Source organism: Apostichopus japonicus, chromosome 2 (assembly GCF_037975245.1).
Source record: "Apostichopus japonicus isolate 1M-3 chromosome 2, ASM3797524v1, whole genome shotgun sequence".
Classification (NCBI taxonomy): Eukaryota; Metazoa; Echinodermata; class Holothuroidea; order Aspidochirotida; family Stichopodidae; genus Apostichopus; species Apostichopus japonicus.
This window is the reverse complement of record NC_092562.1, coordinates 1990116-2016934: the sequence shown is the minus strand read 5'-3', so window position 1 is coordinate 2016934 and position 26819 is coordinate 1990116. Positions and strand designations below refer to the sequence as shown.

The following is a 26819-nucleotide window of genomic DNA, read 5'->3' as shown; positions in this document are numbered from 1 at the left end:
CGTCCGCTGTTGTCCATAACATGGCTATTTAATCGACAGCCCGATACCTACGTAACTAGGCTACATCTTATTTTAGATATCCAAAGCGTTTCCCCTGCTATTTATGTGTGGTGACGAACATGCACTTATATATCAGACATGAGTCATTTCAATAGATACAGTTAGGTGGCGAGATATACAGCTCATACCAGTCAACATTATGGGTGAGTTAATTTACGTAGTAAATTCACCCTCCCGGGAATATGATGGTGAGGAACTAACATTTGTTTTGACTTCTTACACCAACATATTTGAACCTATTTCAAATAATCTCATAGAGATTTTTAGAATACTGAGGAACGGTATGATTGTAGCTGAAAGTTGCACAATTCTTTTCACTAGTGATTTCTTTTGACTGAGAGAGTAAGGGTTACCAAAAGTAAGAAAAAGATAAGGATGAGGGGCGTACATTCGATGATGTGATTGCCCCCACCACCTTTCCTCCACCCCCATAGTGGTTGAAGGTGGAGGGGCGATTTACATTGCGTGCTGTTTGGACTTTTGGTTTGAGAAAATGGATAATATGTCGTTCAATGTTGTCAAATGTCGAGCATTGGCGTCCAATCGTACACAGAACTAAGAAGGAATGACTTTTGTTCTTAGTATTATGATAACAAATGATTTAATTGGAAGCAAACAATTTGTGATAGAAATAAATTGTTCACTTGAGATTAACTCCTTTTATAAATGGAGCATCTCTTCTTGCAATTTAAAATCCTTCGTGTCTTGCAAGAATCAATAATGACATCCTAGGTTAAGCCTGTTCTTCATCTAATCTATTAAGAATCTCGCATTATCTGATCACTTAGGACGAACTTAAATGCTTTCTGCTTTCATTGCAACCAGTAAGGTATTTGTACCGTATCTTTCCAAGCTCAATATCAGTTGGATAATGTTTCAGTGTCGTCCGTTATCTCAGTGGGTTGAGCAGAAGACTAAGAAGCTGATATCTCGAGTAAGTTCGAAACCCACCAAAAGTCTATTTTGAATTTTCCCTCTTTTTTTCACTCTCATCTTTAAGTATTAGTTCTGAAGTTAGTTTTCTAGCTGATGTGTTGGTTAGCGCGACGGTGTAAGCGAAAGACCTTGCATTGCTAATCGAGTAAACCGTGGCTAGGGTTCGAGACATGCTGGAGGCGATAATACCTCCGGCTGTAGGTATGGTGCTTTTTGTGGCCTAGGATCCCGTGTCATGTCTCCTTTGTTGTCGTAAACGAACCAGGGAGGATGCGAGGAGGGTCGGTTAGTCAGAGGTCGACCAGAAGTGTCCTATATGTGGCATTGGTGAATCCTTGCTTTTGGCCAGAGGGCGAGACACTCTCTGCGACCGGCATGTGTGCAGCCCATGTTCCCTGAATACGTGGCCCAAAAAGGCACTATCCTCCAAATAATGTACCTACGGAAGCTTACAAAAGCCATCTTAATATTTAATATATTGGCAAAACTATAACTTAACTAGCGTCATCTCTTTAACCCACTCAAAGAAAGAAAAATCTGTTAAAATCTTGATTGGTAATATCATTTTCTTTCCCAAACAGTGAAGAGTGCATATAGGTATTATGTCGTAATATTACATACCTTTCTCAAGTTATAATTCGCAAAACTGATCAGTAGTAATATTTTGTGTATTTTTCGTGGTTGGAAAGTCTTTCTTTAGGTTACATTGACGTGCGTGTATGTTATTGCGCAGTGTTGATAAACGATAATTACATCTGGCTTTGTTTCAACTGAACTGCATAAACACTGTTTATTGTAACAAATATTTACGAAACTATTACTTAACTATCGTCATCTCTTTCACTTATATAAATATTTATATATATATATATATATATATATATATATATATATATATATATACATATATATATATAAACTATTGTTTACTGTTGTATATATATATATATATATATATATATATATATATATAAATATTTATAGGTATTTATAAGTAAAAGAGATGACGATAGTTAAGTAATAGTTTCGTAAATATTTGTTACAATAAACAGTGTTTATGCAGTTCATATATATATATATAAATATATATAAATATATATATATATATATATATATATATATATATATATATATATACATATTCATATACATATATACATACACACATATTATATATATATATATATATATATATATATATATATATATATATATATATATACAGTGTTCGATTTTTCCGGTATCGCATCGCAAAATGCGATCCAAAACGACAAACTTGCGAGACGTTTTCAAATCAGCATCGCACTTTCTGCCGATTTGTGCGATACAAATTCCTAGTCAGATTTGGGAGCAAACACTCAAACCTTAACTTACGAACTGTCGATCACAATGTAGAAGTTATAATTTATTGAGTTTATACTCAATGTACAACTTATTGACTTGACCGTATAGCGAAAAAAAACCTGAAAAAATAATATCCTACCATACTTAAGTGTAAAGCAAATAGCCTAACCACCTCGGCGGTTACGGATCTCACGTAACTAAAAGGTTCCCTGGCAACGTGCCAAAAAATGTTAACAAACAGGTGTTATACAGGGGATGAGCTCACAGTTGTTGGGAAGGTACCTGGGCAAATTCGCAGCACATGTACCGTGGTACAGTAGTTGGGTATAGGGTTAAACACTGCAGTTGTAAAAATGTACGCATAGTGCACGCTATTCATTGTTAGGCAGTCTAGAAACGGGGCTTTGCTGAACGTTGTTTGTTTCATAATATCGGAAGTTTTGTAAGTTGCACTTTTTAAAGATTGAAAGACAGATTAAATCTCTTTTCATTTTATAACATAATACAGCTACTTTAACTTGTCATTTTAAAATTTTCATCAGTTTCGTGACAATTTAAATAAAAAAAGTTGTCAGTATTTTGCATCCTCAACTGCGAATTTTTTCATCGCCAGTCATCCCAAAAAATGACAACAATTTTCGGGTGCTTTCGCCCCAAGGATCCCCACGAGGGGTTCTACCCCGCGACCCCACCATAGCCCTAAGACGGGCCCCTGGACACCACGCCTTTATGCTCGCACGTTACGCGTGCTAGGCAGGCGAACACCGGCGGGAAATCGGCAGTGTGTTCGCGGGAAATTGAACAAGGTTTTCCAACACTGCTGAACTGTGCAGTTACTGTATGCATCATGTTCAAGGTTTTCACGGAGGCCTTTGAGGAAATGAATGGTTAGTACAGTGTATATATGCTACACTAATGCTGTGTGTAGGCCAAGGTTCACGAAGGTCAATGGTTATATTCGCGCGCCGTAGACGTGTATTTAGATGTTACGGAGAGTCAGGTTTCCATGGATATTAATCGAAAATGAATCTGAGTTTAACAGACGCTAAAGAAATGGATCGTCTTGGGCAGATTAACAAATCATTGCAAGTATAAATAAGTACAGGTAGCTCTGCTGTTATCGGCAATTAGGCAAAATTTTACCGATACCGATATGCTGCCGATATTGCAAATATCGGCCGATACCGATATTGAAAACGATTATCGTAGCAACACTAGTATAAATAATAATAATAATAAACAAACATTTTCTAGTTAATACATTGATCGCCAACATTTGGTCCGTTTTGTGGTAATTTCAAAACTGCTATTCAATATTGGGGAACTGCTATGCAACAAAAATATTGTATAGCAATTGTCAAAATTTGTTGCTATGCAATTTTTTGGCCATAAGTCGAACACTGTATATATATATATATATATATATATATGACGAAACCAACGAAATGAGTAACGAGATTGAAACATATAGGCTATAGCATATGCTCTGTATACGTAATGCGTGTTATACAATATGGTGATAGAATTTCGCAGAAAATATAACAACATTGCTGCTGCTTGTTGTCAACTTCTAACTCGTTCATTGTTGCATGCATGCATCGTCGCAAACAAACTGTATGCTATCTTGAAGTATAGACCTAAATTCTCTGAACAAACAACAACAACAAAAAAAGAGATAGAAGAGAAGCTTATTCATAAAAGAAAAATCTGATTTATATTCATAATCGCTGTGTACTTTATTTACCTGCATTTCACCTAGCTTCACTTGTCGTCACGTTTTATCATAATTTTCACCCAGTACGTCCTCTTTCAAAGAACAAATATATTCAATCGACACCAAAACAACCATCAAGTATATTACCATATATAATATCGAGGTTATTGCTCCCTGAAATCTCTCCACGGCTAAAGCAGTTTTATTTACCTTCGTGAGATTATGACACATGTTGTACGAAAATCGATGAGATTTCAAGCATTTTAAAGAATTGTTGACTTCCGTGTTGAATTTGAATAAGTATGTTAACGAAGAGCAGAAAATGTTCGTTATTCCATTATAATTATCTACATTAAAAATAGTAATACCCGTCCATTGTTGCAGATACCGAGAGATATATGAACTTTGTACAAAAGTGGATTACAAAATTCCAAAACATGTTACAAGAAGAAATAAACACTTATATGAAGGAAATGAAACAATTTACAAGAAGAGAACTTTGTTTTTCGTTTTCAACTTCAACCCTAATACATATATTTGTTTGAAAAATAAATAAATATTGAACAGACCTACTTCCCAGTTATTGAACAGATGAACAGATGTGACGTTAATCATTATAAGCCTATAAGCTCTAAACAAAACCGTTCCTTGAAAAAAGAAAAGTAAAATCTTTTAATGCACGGATGATCGTAATTCTATATGTTTTTGATCAGTGCCGGTAATATTTGAACTCGGCTCCTTTTTGGCAAGTTACATGGGGTCGTTGAATAAAACGGATGAATTGTGTAGTATAGTATAAAACGAGGAGTATAGTGTACAAAGGAAGCATAACACAATTTCAGAGTAATTAATACATTCATTTTAAAAGTAGTTACCAGTGTCTTGAAAGGGAGCACCTGACCCGGGCGGGGAGTTGCTAGGGTTCCTGCTTCCAGCCGATACTCATAGCTAGTACAGTAACTACTGGTGTCACCTGTAAAACGTGTTACGAACTCAGAGTAGTAATTACTAATGCACGGTTGTGGGGAAATGAACGGTATTCCCTAAAACGACAAAATACGACTTCATTTAGAAATCGCGTATTATAAAGAACTCGCACTAAATGGTTGGTACAGCAGCTATACTGTAAATGTCATACAACCGTGCATCAGTTATTACTGCGTTTTGTTCGTAACACGTGTAACATGTGTTACAGGACATAAACAATAGTTACTGTACGAGCCATGAGTATCGGGTGCTCCGGCTTCACAAGGTTTGTGAGCTCTTCATCTCCTCCCTATAACAACTGTCTGATCTGACTCAGTATATTCTTTTCACGAAATATGAGATTGTTCCCTACTTGAGATATCGTGTTTACAAGGTTTCACAATTTGACCCCTAGTGACCCCAACGAACTTTGACCGCCACTCTGAACAATAGGCGGCTTCTAATCAATGTGGTACTCCTGCACTCTATATATGAGTATGTACAAGCTTTTCTTCTTGAGATATCGTGTTTACAGGGTCTCACTATTTGACCCCTAGTGACCCCAAATGACCTTTGACGTCCACAACAAACAAAAGGCTTCTTCTACTGATTGCGGTTCTCCTATACACGAAATATGAGATTGTCCAAGCTTCCCTTCTTGAGATATCGTATTTACAAGCAAGGCGTCGCACACACACACGTGCGCACCACACGCACAAATACAAAATAAACATGGTTTTGCAAAGAAAATAATAATAATTGTGATACTTTCAAGAAATTCAGTTTCCAATTTTGGATATAATCATTAACTTTTATGGGATTGATCTCCGATGAGAGTACTACAGTCCTAATATTTACATATACATTTATTGAATAAATAAAATTACAATAACATGAAGAACGTCACTTTGTAGTGGCATTATGACATCACAATTGGTTATAGTGGAATTATGACATCAGAAAATCACAATATGACCACCATCTGACATAAGCAGACTTATTTCTTCTTACTATTGTTGGCCGGGGCTGTTGATAATCATCAGGAACTGTATCGTCATTTCATAAGATAAAGATAAAGGATCCACTTCATCTTAAAGTTTCTCTAGTTGTACCTCATCGGCTGCCCTTGATATTCGATTAAGTGTGGTGTATGCTCTGGATATTCGTTTCTTTCATGTATGTTTTCACGGTTGACTTTATTCTGGCATCTGTTGGACAGAACATTTATAAAGTTAAAAACGCTAAACCAGTTCTCTAAACGTTTGAAGTACATTTATAATAATCAAACAAATCATGTTAGATATAGATTGTTAGTGTTATGTTTTTCTGCAAACAAATACCTTTTTTTCTTGTATTTTCTTTTGCCTATTCTGTACACTTTTCTGCTTTTTGTTCTGGTTTTATTACTTTTAAATCAAGTTGGCATTGCGATGTCTTGTCAATAACAATACCATGATCTCATTTTATAAGTCTTTAATCTTTCTTTTACGATTCCCTATAGGAAATAGTGAACAACTTGTGCTCTTTAGTTTCATGAACTTTGCCAGGGGTTTGGGAAATAACTTCTACAATTACTTGAGCTAAATCTAATCGAAAACTATCTTTAAAGTTATTGATATAACATACTATTTGGTCATACAAAAAGTCAGTACATTAAGATAATATCCTTGGCGATATTGTCCCAGTTTAATGTACCGTTACATCAGAGTATCCTGTAATATCTATTAATATTAAAATAAGAAACACTGAGATAAACTCACCAGACCATAACAAAGCATCTTTCCTGACCGTGATGTAGCTACCAATAGCTTCTCTCCCTCCTCTGTCATCATTGTTGTCATACACCCTGGTGTATCTTCTGTACGTTTGGTTGTCAACAACTGCTGACCATCTTGACTGTACTGTGTGATGATAGCTTTTCCAGCACTACGCCACAAGATGTATACAAAACCTGCACTGTCTTTACATATACTCAAAGGATACCAAGTCAGTCCGTCAATATCTGGTTTCGGAAACTCGTATAGTAACTCTGCTTCTGTTTTAGATGTATCCATGGTTACAGCGTATGCACATCTACTCTCTGACTCGCATATCAGCAGAACGCCTTCATGATAAAGGATATCTCTTGACCATTTTATAACCTCTGGCAGCTTCAGAGCTCGAATGAAATTCAATTCTTCATCAAATATAAATAGCAATCCAATCTTTCGTGATGTACCTACAATGATGTGGCCACGTATAGTATCAGTAGTTATAGAACTCGCATGCTTCTTATCCACCGTTTTGATGTCATCAAAGAGGAACGTGATGTTATTTTGAGTCAAGGACCCATCATGAATATTATAAACACCAATCTGATTGGATGTACAAACCGAAGCTATCTTATCACGTGATAAAGCAGCGCAGTAACGACTATGAGAAAGAGGGCCCCCTTTGACTGTATCTATCTTGTTATGACGAATCTGACGTTCTTGTCTATTTATGACAGTGATAAATGAATGGTCATGTGATGTTCTCCCAGAGACGATGATGTAACCAGAGGCAGTAGTTGTTATACTACTTAAAAAAAACTTATTAGTTTTAGTTACATCAACATCAACAACAGATTCTACATTTTCCGATATATTTACCTTATCAATACACAATATTGGTAAATCATCCATTGTTATATCAGATAAAGATTCAATTTCTGGAAAATCTTTCATTATGTCCTCAACTAGAGGTTCACTCGCTGCTCTTATATCAGGAATACACTGTGCGTCTGTCCAGTGGTTGTATGATTCAAGGACACTCGAAGATATAGTAGACAAATTTTCAAACTTTTTGACCCATTGATTACAATGATCTGATAAGTTTTGTGTTTCTCTAAGTTTGCGTTGCTGTTGTTCGTCTATTGTTTTATTTCTATCATTCATTACCGCATCAAGTCGGTTCAATGTTTCGTCAATTTTTAATTTTCTGCTTTCAATTTCATTGCGTTTGGTGTCCTCTTCCTCTTTTGATTCCCTAATTTTGATTTCCTTCATTCTGTCGTACTCGTCTCTTATTTTTCTAATTTTCTCTTCCATTTCTGTTTCTAATTCTTTTATTTTGTTTCGAGTACTTTCTTCAAAAACTGTTTTGAGTCTGTTGAATTCTCTCATTTCTTTCTCTTTCTCATTTTGTAACTTCCTGGTCTGATCTTCGTACTGTGATTTCCATTTTGCTTTAGTTTCAGCGACAATGGACAGAACGTCATTATTCACTCTGTTGATTTTATCAGCAATGTTGAATACAGTATCTTTACGTTTTACAAGTTCTTCCAATATCTCCTTCAAGTATTCCCTTTCGTCGTTCGCCACTTTCCCGACGTCACGAAGTTCATGACCTTTGTGTTCACCATACGTACATGTCATACAAACGGGGAGGTTTCCGCATGTACAACAACACAACTGAGCCATGTGTTCCGGGTGAATACGGCACCTAGGAGCTTCCACCAATGATGCAAGTTTTTCTTGTGTGAGACTTTTCCCCTCAAGATCATTCAGAGCTAATAAGTGTTTCTGATGTTTGATAAACATCTTATTGGTCAAATGAAATTGATAACACTGAACACAAAAAAATCCTTTACATATAAAACAGTACGCTGTAACCTTTAACTTCTCTTCACAGCTAATACATTCTCTCTCTTCTTTGTTTTCAAATGTTTTCTGTAGCTGAATAAACTGCAGCATACTTTGCATATGGAAGTCAGTCTTGAATCCATCGATTCTATTGTTTGGTATTTTACAGACATCTTTACAAAGAGGACATTCAAATCTCCCAACATGTCTATCTAGCATAGGTTCCAGACATTGTTTACAGAATCTATGCAGGCATGGTAATAGTTTCGGTTCTTTAAACAGATCCAAACAAATTGAACATTCGAAGAATGTATCTGCGATGTCTTTCCAAGGCGATGGGCAGGCCATTTTTGTCTCGGAAATTGAAGCTGTAAAGAAAGATATTAAGATAAGTGTTTATGCATATCATAATCTGGATTCACAAATTGAGAGTAGGTAAATTAAATGGAAAGACCTGTAATGAACTGAATAAACAAAACTGTTCTTTGTAATTTACGGTATGACGGGTATTCCTTGCATGCCCTATAAACACAGAATTCTAGATATTGGTGCAACTCGATCACTGGCATAATGGAACTGTTCAGGCGTAGCTGATGACCAATACGACCTCATACACGTTTACGTATGTATTGTTAGAGCCTCCTGCAACAGGAACTCGCGAAGAAGCCATCATTGGCTCATCAAAGTCAAAACCAGTTGACTTGTAATGACAAATACATGATGATTTGAAGTTCACTCAAACAGTCAGTAACTTCAAGGTTTAGAGAATACGGCATCATGGCAATAATCTCGATATCTGTTCTGTGTGGAATTTTTTAGCCCTAGTACTACCGATGGCAATAGATATACAAAATAACGATAATACTAACCACCATTGTAATTTGGTTATATTATTTCCCATTTAATGGTAAATCAAAATATAGATGAACTAAGGAAACATGTTTGAAATTATCACCGTTTTACATTTCAAGACTTACCTAAATATAATGTTTACCTTTAACTTTAGTCTTGTATCAACCTAGCCGAATTTTTTCTTCCTACACTGTTACGAATCGGACCAAGATGAAAACACATGAGAAAATACGCAGTACATTGTACGTATATATACAATGGATATAACGCACGGATCTTATACAATTGAGTTTGGACTTTGATATCACGAGAACACCCACGCTGAACTGATAAGGTTGGTATTTTATAAAGTAAACATTACGTAAACTATTTATATATATATATATATATATATATATATATATATATATATATATATATATATATATATATATATATATATATATATATATATATATATATATATATGGAGGTAAACGACAAAGGCAAATGAATATAGCCTATACAATTGAAAACGTAATGAGTTATATATATGAGAGAAAGCATACGTTGAGTCTCTACAGGACTATTTAGGGGAACTAATAAGTACCAAGTAATTGGTATCAATTGAACAAAATTCAAGTATTCTCACCTAAAGCATGTATATGATACCATATGTGTGCATGTTGTATACATCTAAATAACACGGTGATTTTATTCTTGCGTGCAAAGAATGTTTCCGTATTGGTTTCAGTCACAATTTTATTACTCACGATAAAGGCCCTAAGTAACACCTTGATGTTAAATAGATAAGACATTCTTAATTTATGTCTTATCACTTGTCAGATATAACGTGGGTTAAAGTCTATTTATGACTGACTTATCAATTCAGGAACCAAATAGAAGTGCACTTGAAGATATATAGGTGTGACTCCGCCCCCTTGACCCCGTCGGGGCTTCGCTCTTGGACCCCATCAGTGGCCTAAGGTGGGCACCTAGACCCCAGCAGTCTTTGCGCAAAGATGTTAACTCCTTGAGTTTTATCCATTTTCAGTCATTTATGTCCCCCACCCCACAACCCCCACACCCCACCCCACACCACCCCACTTTTCAAGTGGGATTGAAACCCCTGTGTTAAAAGAGCTATGAACACAAAATTGTGCTCATTACATTACTCAGACATTACCCCAACTGATTTAGGTAGTGAATCTTTTGGGAGGGCCAGATGTGAATGAAGTATAATATGAAAGAGGGGTGCTGTCGTTGGGTCAATGAAGCTAATTGTATGGGAGGGGAATGGCTGCCGGTCCTAGTAAGAAAAATGAAGAAGACATATGGTGCATTCTCAGGCATGTTGAGACTATAGTATCTGTAAACGGAAGGGTGTGCTAATAATATTCCAAGAAGCTTGATGCCCCTACATAAAACAGGGCAGATAGTTATAGTCATTCCATCTTTATCTTCATGTGGCAGCTCTTAAACATATGGTATCAAATGTCATTTGATCTCGCTTTCATTAGGAAGGTACGTCTTATGCATTAGTACTATCAACGACAGGAGCGATACACACAGTTAATATTATAGTATAATCCCTACTGTGATTTTGTGTTTATTATCATGGAAATCCCCTGTTGCTGATTTGGGTGTTAATGTATTGCGCAGTTACCTTACACCCTCCTGTAACTTGATTAATGGTAGATTAGTGCAGAGCCACTGACATTCCGTGCGTACACACACACACACATGCACACATAATTCAATACAAGGTATGGGAGTTAGCATGGTAACGATGTAAGGAATAATAATAATAATAATAATAATAATAATAATAATAATAACCAGATTGCAATATGCATTGAGGTTTCGATGACTTTATTGCACCAGAAATAGCTGTCACAATATAAATTACTGTACGTGGCAATACATACCTCCACCAAAACACCAATAGGGTTCTTGTACTCAATGTGATGCATCCACACACCAAGTATGAGAAGTATCCACGATTCCCATCGTTATATATTATGAAAAATGGTTGTCAAAGTTTGACCTCTGGTGACCTCAAATGAGATTTGACCTCACAGGCAACAGCATTCTTGTACTCAATATTGCAAATACATACCATGTATGAAACGTATCCATGATTTCTACTATGAGAAATCATGTTTTAAAGGTTGTCAGGCCTCGACACTGAAATATGTTAAAGTAGGCCTACTAGCTTTTTGGCGACCGCAACTAAAAATATTCTCGTCAAAACACAAAATTCACTCACCACTATGACTGCTGTTCAAATCTCCATAGAACAGATCGAAAATATCGTTACTTTATATGAACCAATGTTACTCACTTAGGCAAAACACATGGTGCTACGTAATTGCATATTGGAAAAATTATGTTTCTGTGCAGTATGAACTTAACCTTTTTTTCACCAAAAGTAAGTGATGAACAAAGTAAAACATGTCGCAGAATCATAAATAAGTAGCTAGGCCTACTGAAGTTTCTCAAACAATTAAATATCAAACATTTGCAAATATACCTACGAAGATAGCTTGGCTTCTGTTACATTAGGGCTTCTCCAGTACTAGGCATATACTATCCAGTAGATAGGTGTGCGCGAGTCCTTAGCCTTTATACAGTACCTCAGTCCTACTTTGAAACGCTACTCGATTAGCGCAATTTCGTACATTTTCCGAATTATTTATCTTGCCTTGTCTTTTAGCTGCGGATTAGTGCGCAACAAAATATTGCTTTTACTCCATTACAATGCTAAAACCAAAGCGACTTTTTCTCTCAGTTTAAATGTTTTTAGACTGCAACTTCACCGTATAGAAGTCAAAGATCAATGTCTGGAAGCTTTATTTGTAATTCGGAACAATTTGGTAAAACTGAATATTTTGACTCAAATTTTTTTGAAAGGCTGTAGCATTGTGATATTATTCATTTTTCTAAAGATATAGCCTTGCGGTTTTATCCATTTCGATGTATTAACAACATATTCGAATTCGAGACAACTACAAATGTATGTGTAAAGTGATGTTGTAAAACATCGATGAAAAAGTCATTGTCATAGCATAGGTCCCAACTCAAAACAAGCAATTATTATTATCATTACAAAGATCAGACCTGACCTTTTCTCTCAGTTTAAATGTTTTTCGACTCCACCGTAGCCGTCTAGAAGTCAGAAATCAGGGGATGGAAGCTTATATGTAGTTCTAAACAATTTTTTAAAACTGAATATTGTGGCTAAAATTAACACAATTGAAAGGCTATAGCATTGTGGTATAATTGAATTTTTCGATGTAAATTAAAAACTATTCAAATTCGAGAAAACTATAAATGTAGGTATCAAGTGATGCTGTAAATACATCAATGGATAATGTATTGTCATAACATAGGTTCCCTCTTGAAACAAGCTATTTTCATTAAAAAGATCAGACTTTACCCTTTTCCCTCAATTTAATTGTTTGTAGAATCCATCGTAGTCGTTTAGAAGTTAGAGATAAACGTCTGGAACCCTTATTTGTACTCCGGAACAATTTCGTGAAACTGAATCTTTTGTCTCAAATGAACAATTTTGTGTTTTATTCATTTTCCATGAAAATTATTAACATTTTCAAATTAGCTTAAAAATACAAATCTAGGGTAAAGTGATGTTGTTAATACATCCACGAGTAATTTATTTTCATGGCATTTGTTCCTCCTTAAAACAAGATTCTATTATAACAAAGATCAGATCTGACCTTTTTTCTCAGTTTTGAAGTATTTTATGCTACACGGTAGCACGCTTATATAATTCGGCGATAAACGTCGGGAAGCTCTATTTGAAATCGGGAAAAATTTGGTAAAACTGAATATTTTGCCTCAAATTAACACACTTGATAGGCTATATATAGCCTTGTGGTTTTATCGATTTCAATGTAAGTTACCTAAATTGTGAAATCGCAATAAACATTACAAATCAAGGGTAAGGTGATGTTGTAAATACATCCATGATAGGAAAATTGTCCTAACGGTTCCTTCCTATAAAACGAGGTATTTTTTACAAAGTATTCAGTGTTTTTGACCAACTGATCGGCGAGTCGTCCGCTGTTGTCCATCACATGGCTACTTAATCGACAGCCCGATACCTACGTAACTAGGCTATATCTTATTTTAGATATCCAAGGCGTTTCCCTACTATTTATGTGTGGTGACGAACATGCACTTATATATCAGACATGAGTAATTTCAATAGATACATTTAGGTGACGAGATATACAGCTCATACCAGTCAACATTATGGGTGAGTTAATTAACGTAGTAAATTCACCCTCCCAGGAATATGATGGTGAGGAACTAACATTTGTTTTAACTTCTAACACCAACATATTTGAGCCTATTATAACTGATTTCATCGAGATTTTAGAATACTGAGGAACGGTATGATTGTAGATGAAAGTTGCACAATTACTTTTTCCGGTGATTTCTTCTAGCGTTTTGTTCGTATTCACAAAACCAATAGATGACTGAGAGAGTAAGGATTATCAAAAGTAAAAAAAGGATGAGGGGCGTACATTCGATGATGTGATTGCCCCCACCACCTTCCCTCCACACCCATAGTGGTTGAAGGTGGAGGGTCGATTTACATTGTGTGCTGTTTAGACTTTTGGTTTGAGAAAATGGATGATCTGTCGTTCAATTTTGTCAAATGTCGAGCATTGGCGTCCAATCGTACACAGACCTAAGAAGGAATGACCTTTGTTCTTATATTATGATAACAAATGATTTAATCGGAAGCAATCAATTTGTGAAATTTTTCACTTGAGATTAACTCCTTTTATAAATGGAGCATCTCTTCTTGCAATTTAAAATCCTTCGTGTCTTGAAAGAATCAAAAGTGACATCGTATGGGATAAGCCTATTGTTCATCTAAACTACCAAGAATCTCGCATTATCTGATCATTTATAGGACGAACTAATAAAAAGAAAAGCATTGCTTTCTGCTTTCATTGCAACTAGTAAGGTATTTTTACCGTATCTCTCCAAGCTCAATATCAGTTGGATAATGTTTCAGTGTCGTGCGTTATCTCAGTGGGTTGAGTAGAAGACTAAGAAGCTGATATCTCGAGTAAGTTCGAAACCCACCAAAAGTCTCTTTTGAATTTTCCCTCTTTTTTTCAGTCTCGTCTTTAAGTATTAGTTCTGAAGTTAGTTTTCTAGTTGATGTGTTGGTTAGCGCGACGGTGTAAGCGAAAGACCTTGCACTGCTAATCGAGTAAACCGTGGCTAGGGTTCGAAAAAGGCTGGAGGCGATAATACCTCCGGCTGTGGGTATGGTGCTTTTTGTGGCCTAGGATCCCGTGTCATGTCTCCTTTGTTGTCGTAAACGAACCCGGAGGATGCGAGGAGGGTCGGTTGGTCAGAGGTCGACCAGAAGCGTCCTATATGTGGCATCGGTGAATCCTTGCCTTTGGCCAGAGGGCGAGACACTCTCTGCGACCGGCATGTGTGCAGCCCATGTCCACTGAATACGTGGCCTAAAGACGCGCTATCCTCCAAAAAATGTACCTACGGAAGCTTACAAGGACCATCTTAATATTTAATATATTGACAAAACTAGTATTACTTAACTAGCGTCATCTCTTACCAGCACAAAGAAAGAAAAATCTGTTAAAATCTTGATTGGTAATATTATTTTCTTTCCCAAACAGTGAAGAGTGTATATAGGTAAAGTATGTCGTAATGTTACATACCTTTCTTAAGTTATAATTCGCAAAACTGATATATAGTAATATTTTGTGTATTTCACGTGGTTGTTAAGTCTACAGTGACGTGCGTGTATGTTATTGCGCAGTATCGATAAACAATTCCATCTGGTTTTGTTTCCACTGAACTGCATATAACACTTTTTATTGTAACAAATATTTACGAAACTATTACTTGCCTATCGTCATCTCTTTTACTTCCGCAAAGAATAGAAATTCTTCCTGATTGGTAATATTGTTTTTTTTTTCAAACAGTGAAGGGTTGACATTGTTGACATTGTTAAACTATTGGGGGGTTCAGCTTGACACTAACTTTAATCTGAGAAAAAACATTCTGAGAAATGCAGGATTGCTACTTCCTTGATTGTAAAAGTTGTAAATCTGTGGTCTTGGGTCTCGTAATATCTCATCTTGATTATTGTAATACTTTACTGATCGGTTTACCTGCCTCTACCCTACTTTCCTTACAGTCTATACAAAACCAAGCTGCAAAATTGATTCTGTGCAGAAGAAAATATGACAGTACCAGGGACTGTCTTATCACTTTACATTGGCTCCCCATTGAGCAACGCATTACATTCATTGGCGTAGGAGGCGGGCGGGCTGGTGAGGGCCCCCCAACCAATTATTTTTGTGAAAATTCGGGCAATATGCTGAGAATTTTTCGGGCAACTACCGAAAGAAAAATTTATTGAAATGATATACCTAAAGGAAATCAATAGTTTAAGAAATAACCTCATTTGTAATTAACATAAAGTTCTAAGCTTGCCCGACTACTTCGCCATTACTAAATTGTAAAAAAAGAGTTTTGACATAATTGGCCCTCCATGCTTTTTCTCTATCTACATATGACATTTCGTTGTTTACATTAGCCTCCTGCGGTTGATGCGATGTAATAACCGATGCATGCCTACATGATATGTACATTGACATGTTGAACGCGCGAAAAATGTTGGTTGTATTTTTCGGGCAAGTCGTTACAGCCCCCACCCCCCCCCCCCTCCACCAATAAAATTGGGCTCCTACGCCTATGATTACATTCAAGGTTCTTTGGTTGATTTATATATGTATTAATAAACAGGCCCCCGATTATATGTGCAAGATGTTTACTAAGCGTGTTTCGTCATACCGTAATAAGAAGTATATCTGATACTACTTTAAACGTTCCCGCCACCCGTACAAAACAGTCTAGCAACCCGTGATTAACAATGTAGAGAGAATATCACCAGTTGCGGTAATAGCCCGAGTTATCCCTACAATGAAATGAATACATTCGGCAACAATAGCTAAACTCGATAAAGATAAGACGACACAGCATGAAGTTACATTGACTTCCTATATTACAAAGGTGCACGGTATAGGCCCATGCTGAAATTTAGTAATTAGCCATTTGTTGTATCCAAGGCATATTTCCCCCCCAAAAATCAGACTATTATTAAGGCGGGTTCTATGTTTGTAAAGTATGCTACGTCACCGAGACCATACAGGGTTTCCAGGCTTCCTATAGTATACAGGCGAATAACCATTCTTCATTGTATGGGGGGGGGGGTGGGGAATAACATTTATTGTTTCCATTTAAGAGTAAGAGACTTTAAATTTACTTCACGCTTGTTACGATATGACATTTCATGAAAAAATATATGATCTATAGGGTATACCCTTTTTACGACTTTTCTTGTTGACGGGTGGGGCGGGGTGGGGGAGGAGTTGTACAAAATATTCTGACGTCAGTTCTGAGAAGGAAAAGGGGTGTAGTATTCCTATACCCTTTGAGAAATGTTGTGTCGGTTTAGACGGTTTAGATGCAAAATGGAAAGGCAATTTCCATTGTTTTAGCATTGGTATACTACATGAGATAAAGTGTAAGCCATTTGGGAGAAATTTGGAGGAGGGGAGGAGGCACGTGTTCCATTGCTCCCGTAGACTACTACGGTTCCTTATATATGTAACGATATAAAATATATACAGATACAGAATAGTGTGTGTGGATGGATATACGCAGATATCTCATATCTTAGTGGTGTAAAATGGAGATGTTATGTGTTAATAAAGACGACAATCAAGTTACATATGATTAGAAGTGCCAATCCCTGAATCAAATTTAACTCGTTCAGAGAAATTTCGTTCCCTATGCTTAGAGTGGCTAATGAGGAAACGTTTTCCGCGAAACAGAGCACATAGTGCTGTTACAGGAAATGGCTTATCCATGTAGTATCATACGTTTCATAGTTATTTATTTTCTATTTGCCCATTAATTTTTTTCGTCGTCGTTTCTTCCGGAAAAATCTGCTTTTTGTTTACGCGTGAAGGGGAGGGCACTTTGCAACCGTTAAAGAACGTTTGTGTATATATCTATAAATCTGCGTGACGCCATATGAGCAAAATGATTATTACTGGTTAAGTCAATCTCTATTTATGATAGATTGGTCGATTTGTAGATAGGTTTGACAGACTAACCTTTTATTTTATAGCCTTGGAACGACAAAAATTGTCAAGCTACACACTTAATGTATACAATAATGATGTTATTAACATATAACAATGATGATGATGTAGCGACTCGTCGGAATTTCGACTGCATTTTGTGCTTGTTACAATTTTGACTTTTATACTTTACGCAAAGAGTATTCATGTTTTGTTTTGTCAAATGGCAATATCCCCATATGTATAAAGTAACTGACTTCAACAGTACGTATTTAGCAAAAAAATCGTAATAACCATTATTATTATACCGGCGATTTAAATAGAAAATTAAAGGCGTAATTACGATAGCTGAAGCAGAGATGAATTATTACGTAGTCTGTAGTTAATATATGTAGCAAATATATCGGTATATTATGCTTGAATTTTTACTTGAATTAGACATGTAGAGATGGGAAGGATTAACCATGGATACGATGAAGCGAGCATGTGCAATAGGTTTTCCGTAATGAGTCACTGGATACGGTCAATAGATTAAATGTTTATAACAGATCATTTTAGATCTTATAACAAACCCTGTCGCAATAAATATGGTTACCGTACAGATGCCTGTAAAGAAACTACTCCTTATACTACAACAATTACTATAACATTATTGGAAGAGGTGGAGGGTTGGGGAAGGGGCGGGGCAGTCTCGGTGAGTCTATGATCGTTTGCTTGTTGTAGTAAGTTTTTGCTCTCACCGAATGGTTTTTCTAGTATGTCTCGTTCCCGATTGGTTGCTTCATCGTTCACATACAGCCGACCAATTCGTTACGAGTCCAATTCTTGCTGAATTTAGAGTTTCATAGCTTTCTATACAGAAATTGATGAGTATACTGTAATAGTGCATTGAAAATGATCGAGTGGCTTCCTGAAAATAACACGAAAATTGCAGTTGTGACGCGGGTTTTACTTTATAATTAAGCATATTTATCTGTGGTTCAAATATAATGTAACATGGGATTGGGGGCAATGTTGTCATCAAAATAAAGTGGGACTCAATGAAAAATGTTTATATCTCAGCCACGTGACAAGTTATCAAGTTAAGTCTGGAACTACTGAGAAATCATGATTTTGGTCATTGGTACTAACTTGATTTATATATTAAAAACATATCATTCCCATTCTTTGCTCAAATAATTTCAAAGCAGGAAATTCTTTTTTCTCTTTTTATAGGTCATCGTCTACCTAGATGGCCTAGTTTTCATGGACGGGATGTTGGTGGAGGGATCTTCCGGTCTCTCTCCTGTGCCTTCTAACAACAACAACCACTCCATTCCTCTGCCTTCGACCAACACTTTGGAGGACCAACCAACCGACCAGAAACAACAACTGATAGAGAGTCAGCAATGGTGAGAGGAAATATATCCATTTAGGAGAAAGAAGTGGTCCCATCTACTTATAATCCATCAATGGTGATTTGTGGTTGTCTGTCATATATACTTATTTTTCTCAATTACGACTTAAAGTAATTCTGGTATCAATCTCAAAACGTAATTAATCAGTTTAGTCTGGTAGTTTACCAGTAATGCTAAGGTTGCAATCGTGCTGGATGAAATAAATTTGAAGTAAATGGCGACACAATTGTATAAGGAAATTACTGTTTATCAAGATGCTACTATTCTTTTCATCCTCTTTCCCTCTATATGGTAAACAGCTCACCTACCGAAGAATTGCGTGCAACAGTCGCTCTCTGCAACCAAATCATCGCCGACCTCGTAGAAAAGAAACTTTTAAAGTTTGAAAAGGTTCAGCGTGGAGTATTTAGAAACCGATCGGTCAGCCATCACCGAGAGCGGGATGACGTCATACCCGTCCTAAGTCGGCTTAGCGAAGAAAGCCGTCAAGTGGTAAAGATCCATCACGATATGGCATGTCAGCTGAAAATCAAACAACGGGATCAGAAGATCCTTGAGAAAGCTGTGACCAGTTTCGGCAAAGAGATAAAAGCCAATATTGCCGTGCATCACGTAATGAAGGATGACCTCGGGTCAATGACCGTACAATGTCGAGAGCTGGAGAACCATCTCAAGGAGACCAATATTAGGTAGGTGATGAATAAGTTTTATTGTTATTAACACTTTTATTTCGATACCACTGAGAAAGGAAGACAATAACCGAAACACAAAAAATATTGTAATTTTAATGTTTGATAATATAAACACACCATAACAATGTACACACTTTATGTCATTAAATTGGATGAAATGAAATACAGCATTTAATTGAGATCTTCTGAGAGTAAAAGTTATTTCAATTCGTTTAAATAGAGTACTTAGGGAAAGGCTCGTAAGCAGCGACGTAAAGAAATAAAAAGGGCTAAAAGAACTATGAAAGGAAAAGAACTAAGGCTAAGTAATGAATGGGAAAGTTTCATCTTTTTCTTGAGGGGGGGGGGGGCGGTGGGTATGGTGGGGTTACATTATTATAAACCACTTACGTATAGCAGCCCATGCTGAGAACCAAAACATAGTCGGCTACACCTACAGTTATAAAATAAATCATACAACAAAGTGAGAAATATATCATGGGCTATATTTCACATAACAATTTTTAACAGATTTTACATAACAAAATGTTAACACCCGTCCATTGTTGCAGATACCGAGGGATAATAAACACTTTGTACAAAAGTGGATTACAAAATTCCAAAACATGTTACAAGAAGAAAAAAAGTTATATGAAGGAAATGAAACAATTTACAAAAAGAGAACTTTTTTTTTCGTTTTCAACTTGAACCCTAATACATATATTTGTTTGAAAAATAAATAAATATTGAACAGGCCTACTTCCTAGTAATTGAACAGATGAACAGATGTAACGTTAATTATTATAAGCCTATAAGCTCTGAACAAAACCGTTCCTTTAAAAACTAAAGTAAAATATTTTAATGCACGGATGATCGTAATTCTAATTGTTTTGATCAGTGCCGGTTAAATTTGAACTCGTCTCCTTTTTGGGAAGTTACATGGGGTCGTTGCATAAAACGGATGAATTGTCTAGTATAGAATAAAACAAGGAGTAAAGTGAGGCAAAGGAAGCATAACACAATTTCAGAGTAATTAAGACATTCATTTTGAAAGTAGTTACCAGTGTCGTGAAAGGAAGCACCTGACCCGGGCGGGGAGTTGCTAGGGTCCCTGCTTCCAGCCGATACTCATAGCTAGTCCAGTAACTACTGGTGCCACCTGTAACACTTGTTACGAACACAAAGTAGTAACTATTAATGCACGGAAAATGAACGGTATTCCCTAAAACGACTAAATACGACTTCATTTTAGAAATCGCGTATTATAAAGAACTCGCACTAAATGGTTGGTACAGCAACTATACTGTTAATGTCATACAACCGTGCATCAGTTATTACTGCGTTTTGTTCGTAACATGTGTTACATGTGTTACAGGACATTAACAATAGTTACTATACGAGCCATGAGTATCGGGTGCTGCTTCACAAGGTTTGTGAGCTCTTCATCTCCTCCCTATAACAACTGTCTGATCTGACCATCCTCAATGATCTGACTCAGTAAATTCTTTTCACGAAATATGAGATTGTTCCCTTCTTGAGATATCGTGTTTACATGTTTTCACAATTTGGCCCCTAGTGACCCCAACGAACTTTGACCGTCACTCTAAACAATAGGCGACTTCTAATCAATGTGGTACGTATGCACTCTATATATGAGTATGTACAAGCTTTTCTTCTTAAGATATCGTGTTAAAGGGTCTCACTATTTGACCCCTATGGACCCCAAATTACCCGTTTGACGTCCACAACAAACAAAAGGCTTCTTCTACTGATTGTGGTTCTCCTATATACGAAATATGAGATTGTCCAAGCTTCCCTTCTTGAGATATCGTATTTACAAGCAAGGCGTCGCACACACACGTGCGCACACACGCACAAATACAAAATAAACATGGTTTTGCAAAGAAAATAACAATAATCGTGATACTTTCAATAAATTCATTTTACAATTTTGGATAGAATCATTTGAGTTTCATGGAATTGAGCTCCGATGAGAGTACTACAGTCCTAATATTTACATATACATTTATTGAATAAATAAAAATACAATAACATGAAGAACGTCACTTTGTAGTGGCATTATGACATCACAATTGGTTATAGTGGAATTATGACATTTGAAAATCACAATATGAACACCATCTGACCAAAGCATACATATTTCTTCTTACTATTGTTCGTCAGGCTGTAGATATTCATCAGGAACTGTATCTCAATCTCATCAGATCCGTTTCATCTTAAAGTTTCTAGTTGTTTCTGAAAATATTGATTACTCTCTCTTCATCGGCTGCCCTTAATATTCGATTCAGTGTGGTGTATGCTCTGGATGTTCGTTTCTTTCATGTATGTTTTCGCGGTTGACTTCATTCTGGCATCTGTTGGAAAGAACATTTATAAAGTTACAAACGTGGATCCAGTTCTCTTAACGTTTGAAGCACATTTATAATACTCAAACAAGTCATGTTAGATATAGATTGTTTTTGTTATGTTTTTCAGCAAACAAATTATTTTTTTCTGTTCTTTTCTGCTCTTTTCTTCTTTTCTTTTTGCCTATTCTGTTCACTTTTCTGTTTTTGTTGTTGTTTATTTCTTTTAAATCAACTTAAGTTGGCATTGCGATGTCTTGTCAACAACAATACCATGATCTCGTTAGAATTCTTTAAACTTTCTTTTACGATTCCCTATAGGAAATAGTGAACAACTTGTGCACTTTAGTTTCATACAAATTGGGTTTGGGAAATAACTTCTAATATTATTTGAGCTAAATTCAATCGAAAACTATCTTTAAAGTTGTTAATATAGCACACTATTTGGTCATGCATAAAGTCAATGCAGGCAGATAATATCCTTGGCGATGTTGTGCATGCGCTTTCAATGTCGTTACATCAGAGTATCCTGTTATATCTAGTAATATTAAAATAAGAAACACTGAGATATACTCACCAGACTATAACAAAGCATCTTTCTTGACTGTAATGTAGCTACAAGTAGCTTCTCTCCCTTCTCTGTCATCAATGTTGTCATACACCGTACTCTATCTCCTGTCCATTTGGTTGTCAACAACTGCTGACCATCTTGACTGTACTGTGTGATGATACATTTATCAGAACCATACCACGATATGTATACAAAACCTGCCCTGTCTTTACATATACTCCTAGGATTCCAAGTCAGTCCGTCAATATCTGGTTTTGGAAGCTCGTATAGTAACTCTGCTTCTGTTTTAGATGTATCCATGGTTACAGCGCATGCACATCTACTCTCTGCATCGCATATCAGCAGAACGCCTTCATGATAAAGGATATCTCTTGACCATTTTATAACCTCTGGCAGCTTCAGAGCTCGAATGAAATTCAATTCTTCATCAAATATGAATAGCAATCCAGTATTTCGTGTACCTACAATGATGTGGCCACGTATAGTATCAGTAGTTATACAAGTCGCATACTTCGTATCCACCGTTTTGATGTCATCAAAGAGGAACGTGATGTTATTTTGAGTAAAGGACCCATCATGAATATTATAAACACCAACCTGATTGGATCCACAAACCGAAGCTATCTTATCACGTGATAAAGCAGCACTATGACGATTGGGATCAAGAGAGCTTCCTTTGACTCTATCTATCTTGTTATGACGAATCTGACATCCTTGTCTGTTGATGACAGTGATAAATGAATGGTCATCTGATAACCTCCCAGAGACGACGATGTTACCAGAGCCGGTACTTGTTATACTAGTTAAAAAGAAATTATTACCTTTGATCACATCAATATCAACAACAGATTCTACATTATCCGATATATTTACCTTATCAATACACAATATTGGTAAATCATCCATTGTTATATCAGATAAAGATTCAATTTCTGGAAAATCTTTCATTATATCCTCAACTAGAGGTTCACTCGCTGCTCTTATATCAGGAATACACTGTGCGTCAGTCCAGTGGTTATATGATTCAAGGACACTCGAAGATATCGTAGACAAATTTTCAAACTTATTGATCCATTGATTACAAAGATCTGATAAGTTTTGTGTGTCTCTAAGCTTGCGTTGCTGTTGTTCGTCTATTGTTTTATTTCTCTCATTCATTACCGCATCAAGTCGGCTCATTGTTTCGTCAATCTTTAATTCTCTTTTTTCCTTTTCATTTCGTTTGGTGTCCTCTTTCTCTTTTGATTCCCTAGTTTTGATTTTAATCATTCTGTCGTACTCGTCTCTTATTTTTCTAATTTTCTCTTCCATTTCTGTTTCTAATTCTTTCATTTTTTTCCGAGTACTTTCTTCAAGAGCTGTTTTGAATCTGTTGAATTCTCTCTTTTCTTTCTCTTTTTCATTCTGTAACTCCCTGGTCTGATCTTCGTACTGCGTTTTCCATTTTGCTTTAGTTTCAACGACAATGGACAGAACGTCATTATTAACTCTGTTGATTTTATCAGCAATGTCGAATACAGTATCTTTACGTTTTACAAGTTCTTCCAATATCTCCTTTAAGTGTTCCCTTTCGTCTTTCGCCACTTTCCTGACGTCACGAAGTTCATGACCTTTGTGTTCATCATACGTACATGTCATACAAACGGGGAGGTTTCCGCATGTACAACAACACAACTTAGCCTTGTGTTCCGGGTGAATATGGCACCTAGGAGCTTCCATCAATGATGCAAGTTTTTCTTGTGTGAGACTTTTCCCCTCAAGATCATTCAGAGCTAATAAGTGTTTCTGATGTTTGACAAACATCTTATTGGCCAAATGATATTGATAACACTGAACACAAAGAAACCCTTTACATATAAAACAGTACGCTGTAACCTTTGACTTCTTTTCACAGCCAATACATTCTCTCTCTTCTTTGTTTTCAAATGTTTTCTGTAGCTGAATAAACTGCAGCATACTTTTCATATGGAAGTCAGTCTTGAATCCATCGATTCTATTGTTTGGTATATTACAGACATCTTTACAAAGAGGACATTCAAATGTCCCAGCCTGTCCTTCTAGTATAGCTTCCAGACATTGTTTACAGAATCTATGCAGACATGGTAGTAGTTTCGGTTCTTTAAACAGATCCAAACAAATTGAACATTCGAAGAATGTATCTGCGATGTCTTTCCAAGGCGATGGGCAGGCCATTTTTGTCTCGAACTTTAAGCTGTAAAGAAATTTATTAAGATCAATGTGTATGATTGTCATAATCTGGAGTAACAAATTGAGAGTAAGTAAATTAAATGGAAAGACCTGTAATGAACTGAATTAAAAAAAAACTGCTCTTTGTAATTTACGGTATGACGGGTATTCCTTGCCCTACAAACACAGAAATCGAGATATTGGTGCAACTCGATCACTGGCATATTGGAACTGTTCAGGCGTAGCTGATGACCAATACGACCTCATACACGTTTACGTATGTATTTTTAGATCCTCCTGCAAGCAGGAACTCGCGAAGAAGCCATCATTGGCTTATCAAAGTCAAAACCAGTTCATCATTGGCTTATCAAAGTCAAAACTAGTTGACTTGTAATGACATGATGATTTGAAGTTCACTCAAACAGTAACTTCAAGGTTTAGAGAATTCGGTCTCATGGCAATGATCTCGATATCTGTTCTGTTAGGAATTTTTTAGCCCTAGTACTACCGATGGCAATAGTTATACAAAATTAACGATAATACTAATCACCATTGTAATTTGGTTATACTATTTCCCACTTAATGGTATATCAAAATACAGATGAACTAAGGAAACATGTTTGAAATTATCACCGTTTTACATTTCAAGACTTACCTTAATAGAATGTTTACCTTTTACCTTAGTCTTGTATCAACCTTGCCGAATTTTATCTTCCTACGTTGTTACGAATCGGACCAAGATGGAAATACATGAGAATGTACGCAGTACATTGTACGCATATGTACAATGGATCTAACGCACGGAACTTATACAATTGAGTTAGCACTTTGATATCACGAGAACACCTACGCTGAAACTGATATGGTAGGTATTTTATATCAAAAGTAAACATTGCGTTAACTATTAATATATATATATATATATATATATATATATATATATATCTATATATATATATATATATATATATATATCAATGAGAGAAAGCAAACATGAGTCTCTACAGGACTATTTAGGGGAACTTATAAGTGACAATTAAACAAAATTCAAGTATTCTGTGTGAAAGGAGCTCTGAACACAATAGTGTGCTCATAACATAACTTTAAAAGTACCCCAACTGATTTGGGTAGTGAATCTTTTTCGAAGGGCCAGATGTGAATGAAGTATTATATAAAAGAGGGGTGCTGTCGTTGGGTCAATGAAGCTAACTGTATGGGAGATGGTAGGCTGGCGGTCCTAGTAAGAAAAATGAAGAAGTCATATGGTGCATTCTCAGGCATGTTGCGACTTTAATTTATTATATTATAAGTATCTCTAAACGGAAGGTTGTGCTAATAATATTCCAAGAAGCTTGATGCTCCTACCTAAAACAGGGCAGATAGATATAGTCACTACCTTCATGTGGCAGCTCTTAAACATATGGTATCATATGTCATTTGATCTCGCTTTCATTAGGAAGGTCTTATGCATTAGTGCTATCAACGACAGGAGCGATACACACAGTTAATATTATAGTATAACTCCCTACTGTAATATGGTGATTATTATCATGGAAATAGTGTTGCCTGTACTTCTAAACTATTCCATTAAGTCGTTCAATACCTACCTTAGAACATTTAGTGTACAACATCCAAAGCTCGCTGGGTTAACACCGTTATTATCTACTGTACTTCAGTTGTATAACCAATCATGTACCATTCAATACTTCCTGGTTAAAATGGCCGTGCACCTTCCTTGAAACATTTAACACAGAGACCTATCGCGGAACAGAAGTAGTTACTAACCTTGTGCTTTTTGCTTTTAGTCGATGGAGTATTAAGGCCTCTTTCAGGTTGAAATATCAGAATTACTTGAATCCTACTTTATCCAGTTTTTTAAAATACAACAGACGAGACGCAAAGTACCTAGTATGCACGTCTAAAACCACGCGATAATCATGGAAATCCCCTGTTGCCGATTTGGGTGTCAATGTATTGAGCAATTACCTTACACCCTCCCGTAACTTGTT

General features: G+C 36.2%; 2 protein-coding genes across 6 annotated transcripts; both read right to left on the bottom strand.

The window, feature by feature from the left end:
* Positions 1-4019: 4019 nt before the first annotated feature.
* On the bottom strand, positions 4020-26776 carry LOC139973571 (uncharacterized). Of its 5 annotated transcripts, XM_071980362.1 has the most exons (4): positions 26596-26776; positions 22630-24835; positions 22027-22061; positions 4020-6192 (listed from the first exon to the last, which is right to left on the bottom strand). In XM_071980362.1, exons 2-3 carry the CDS (start codon positions 24814-24816, stop codon positions 22050-22052), a joined length of 2199 nt encoding a protein of 732 aa, XP_071836463.1. In that variant the 5' UTR covers positions 24817-24835; positions 26596-26776; the 3' UTR covers positions 4020-6192; positions 22027-22049. The 5 variants fall into 5 exon arrangements, with proteins under 5 accessions (XP_071836463.1, XP_071836459.1, XP_071836471.1 ...); XM_071980358.1 differs by lacking the exon at positions 4020-6192 and having other exon boundaries at positions 19717-22061; XM_071980370.1 differs by lacking the exons at positions 4020-6192; positions 26596-26776 and adding an exon at positions 26418-26579 and having other exon boundaries at positions 19717-22061.
* On the bottom strand, positions 6090-9619 carry LOC139973563 (uncharacterized). The gene is made up of 3 exons (XM_071980345.1): positions 9600-9619; positions 6781-8990; positions 6090-6228 (listed from the first exon to the last, which is right to left on the bottom strand). Exons 2-3 carry the CDS (start codon positions 8968-8970, stop codon positions 6217-6219), a joined length of 2202 nt encoding a protein of 733 aa, XP_071836446.1. The 5' UTR covers positions 8971-8990; positions 9600-9619; the 3' UTR covers positions 6090-6216.
* Positions 26777-26819: the final 43 nt, after the last annotated feature.

Bases quoted from the DNA above. Each gene is read 5' to 3' on its own strand.
- LOC139973571 (XM_071980362.1), bottom strand. From the start codon at position 24,816: ATGGCCTGCCCATCGCCTTGGAAAGACATCGCAGATACATTCTTCGAA.
- LOC139973563 (XM_071980345.1), bottom strand. From the start codon at position 8,970: ATGGCCTGCCCATCGCCTTGGAAAGACATCGCAGATACATTCTTCGAA.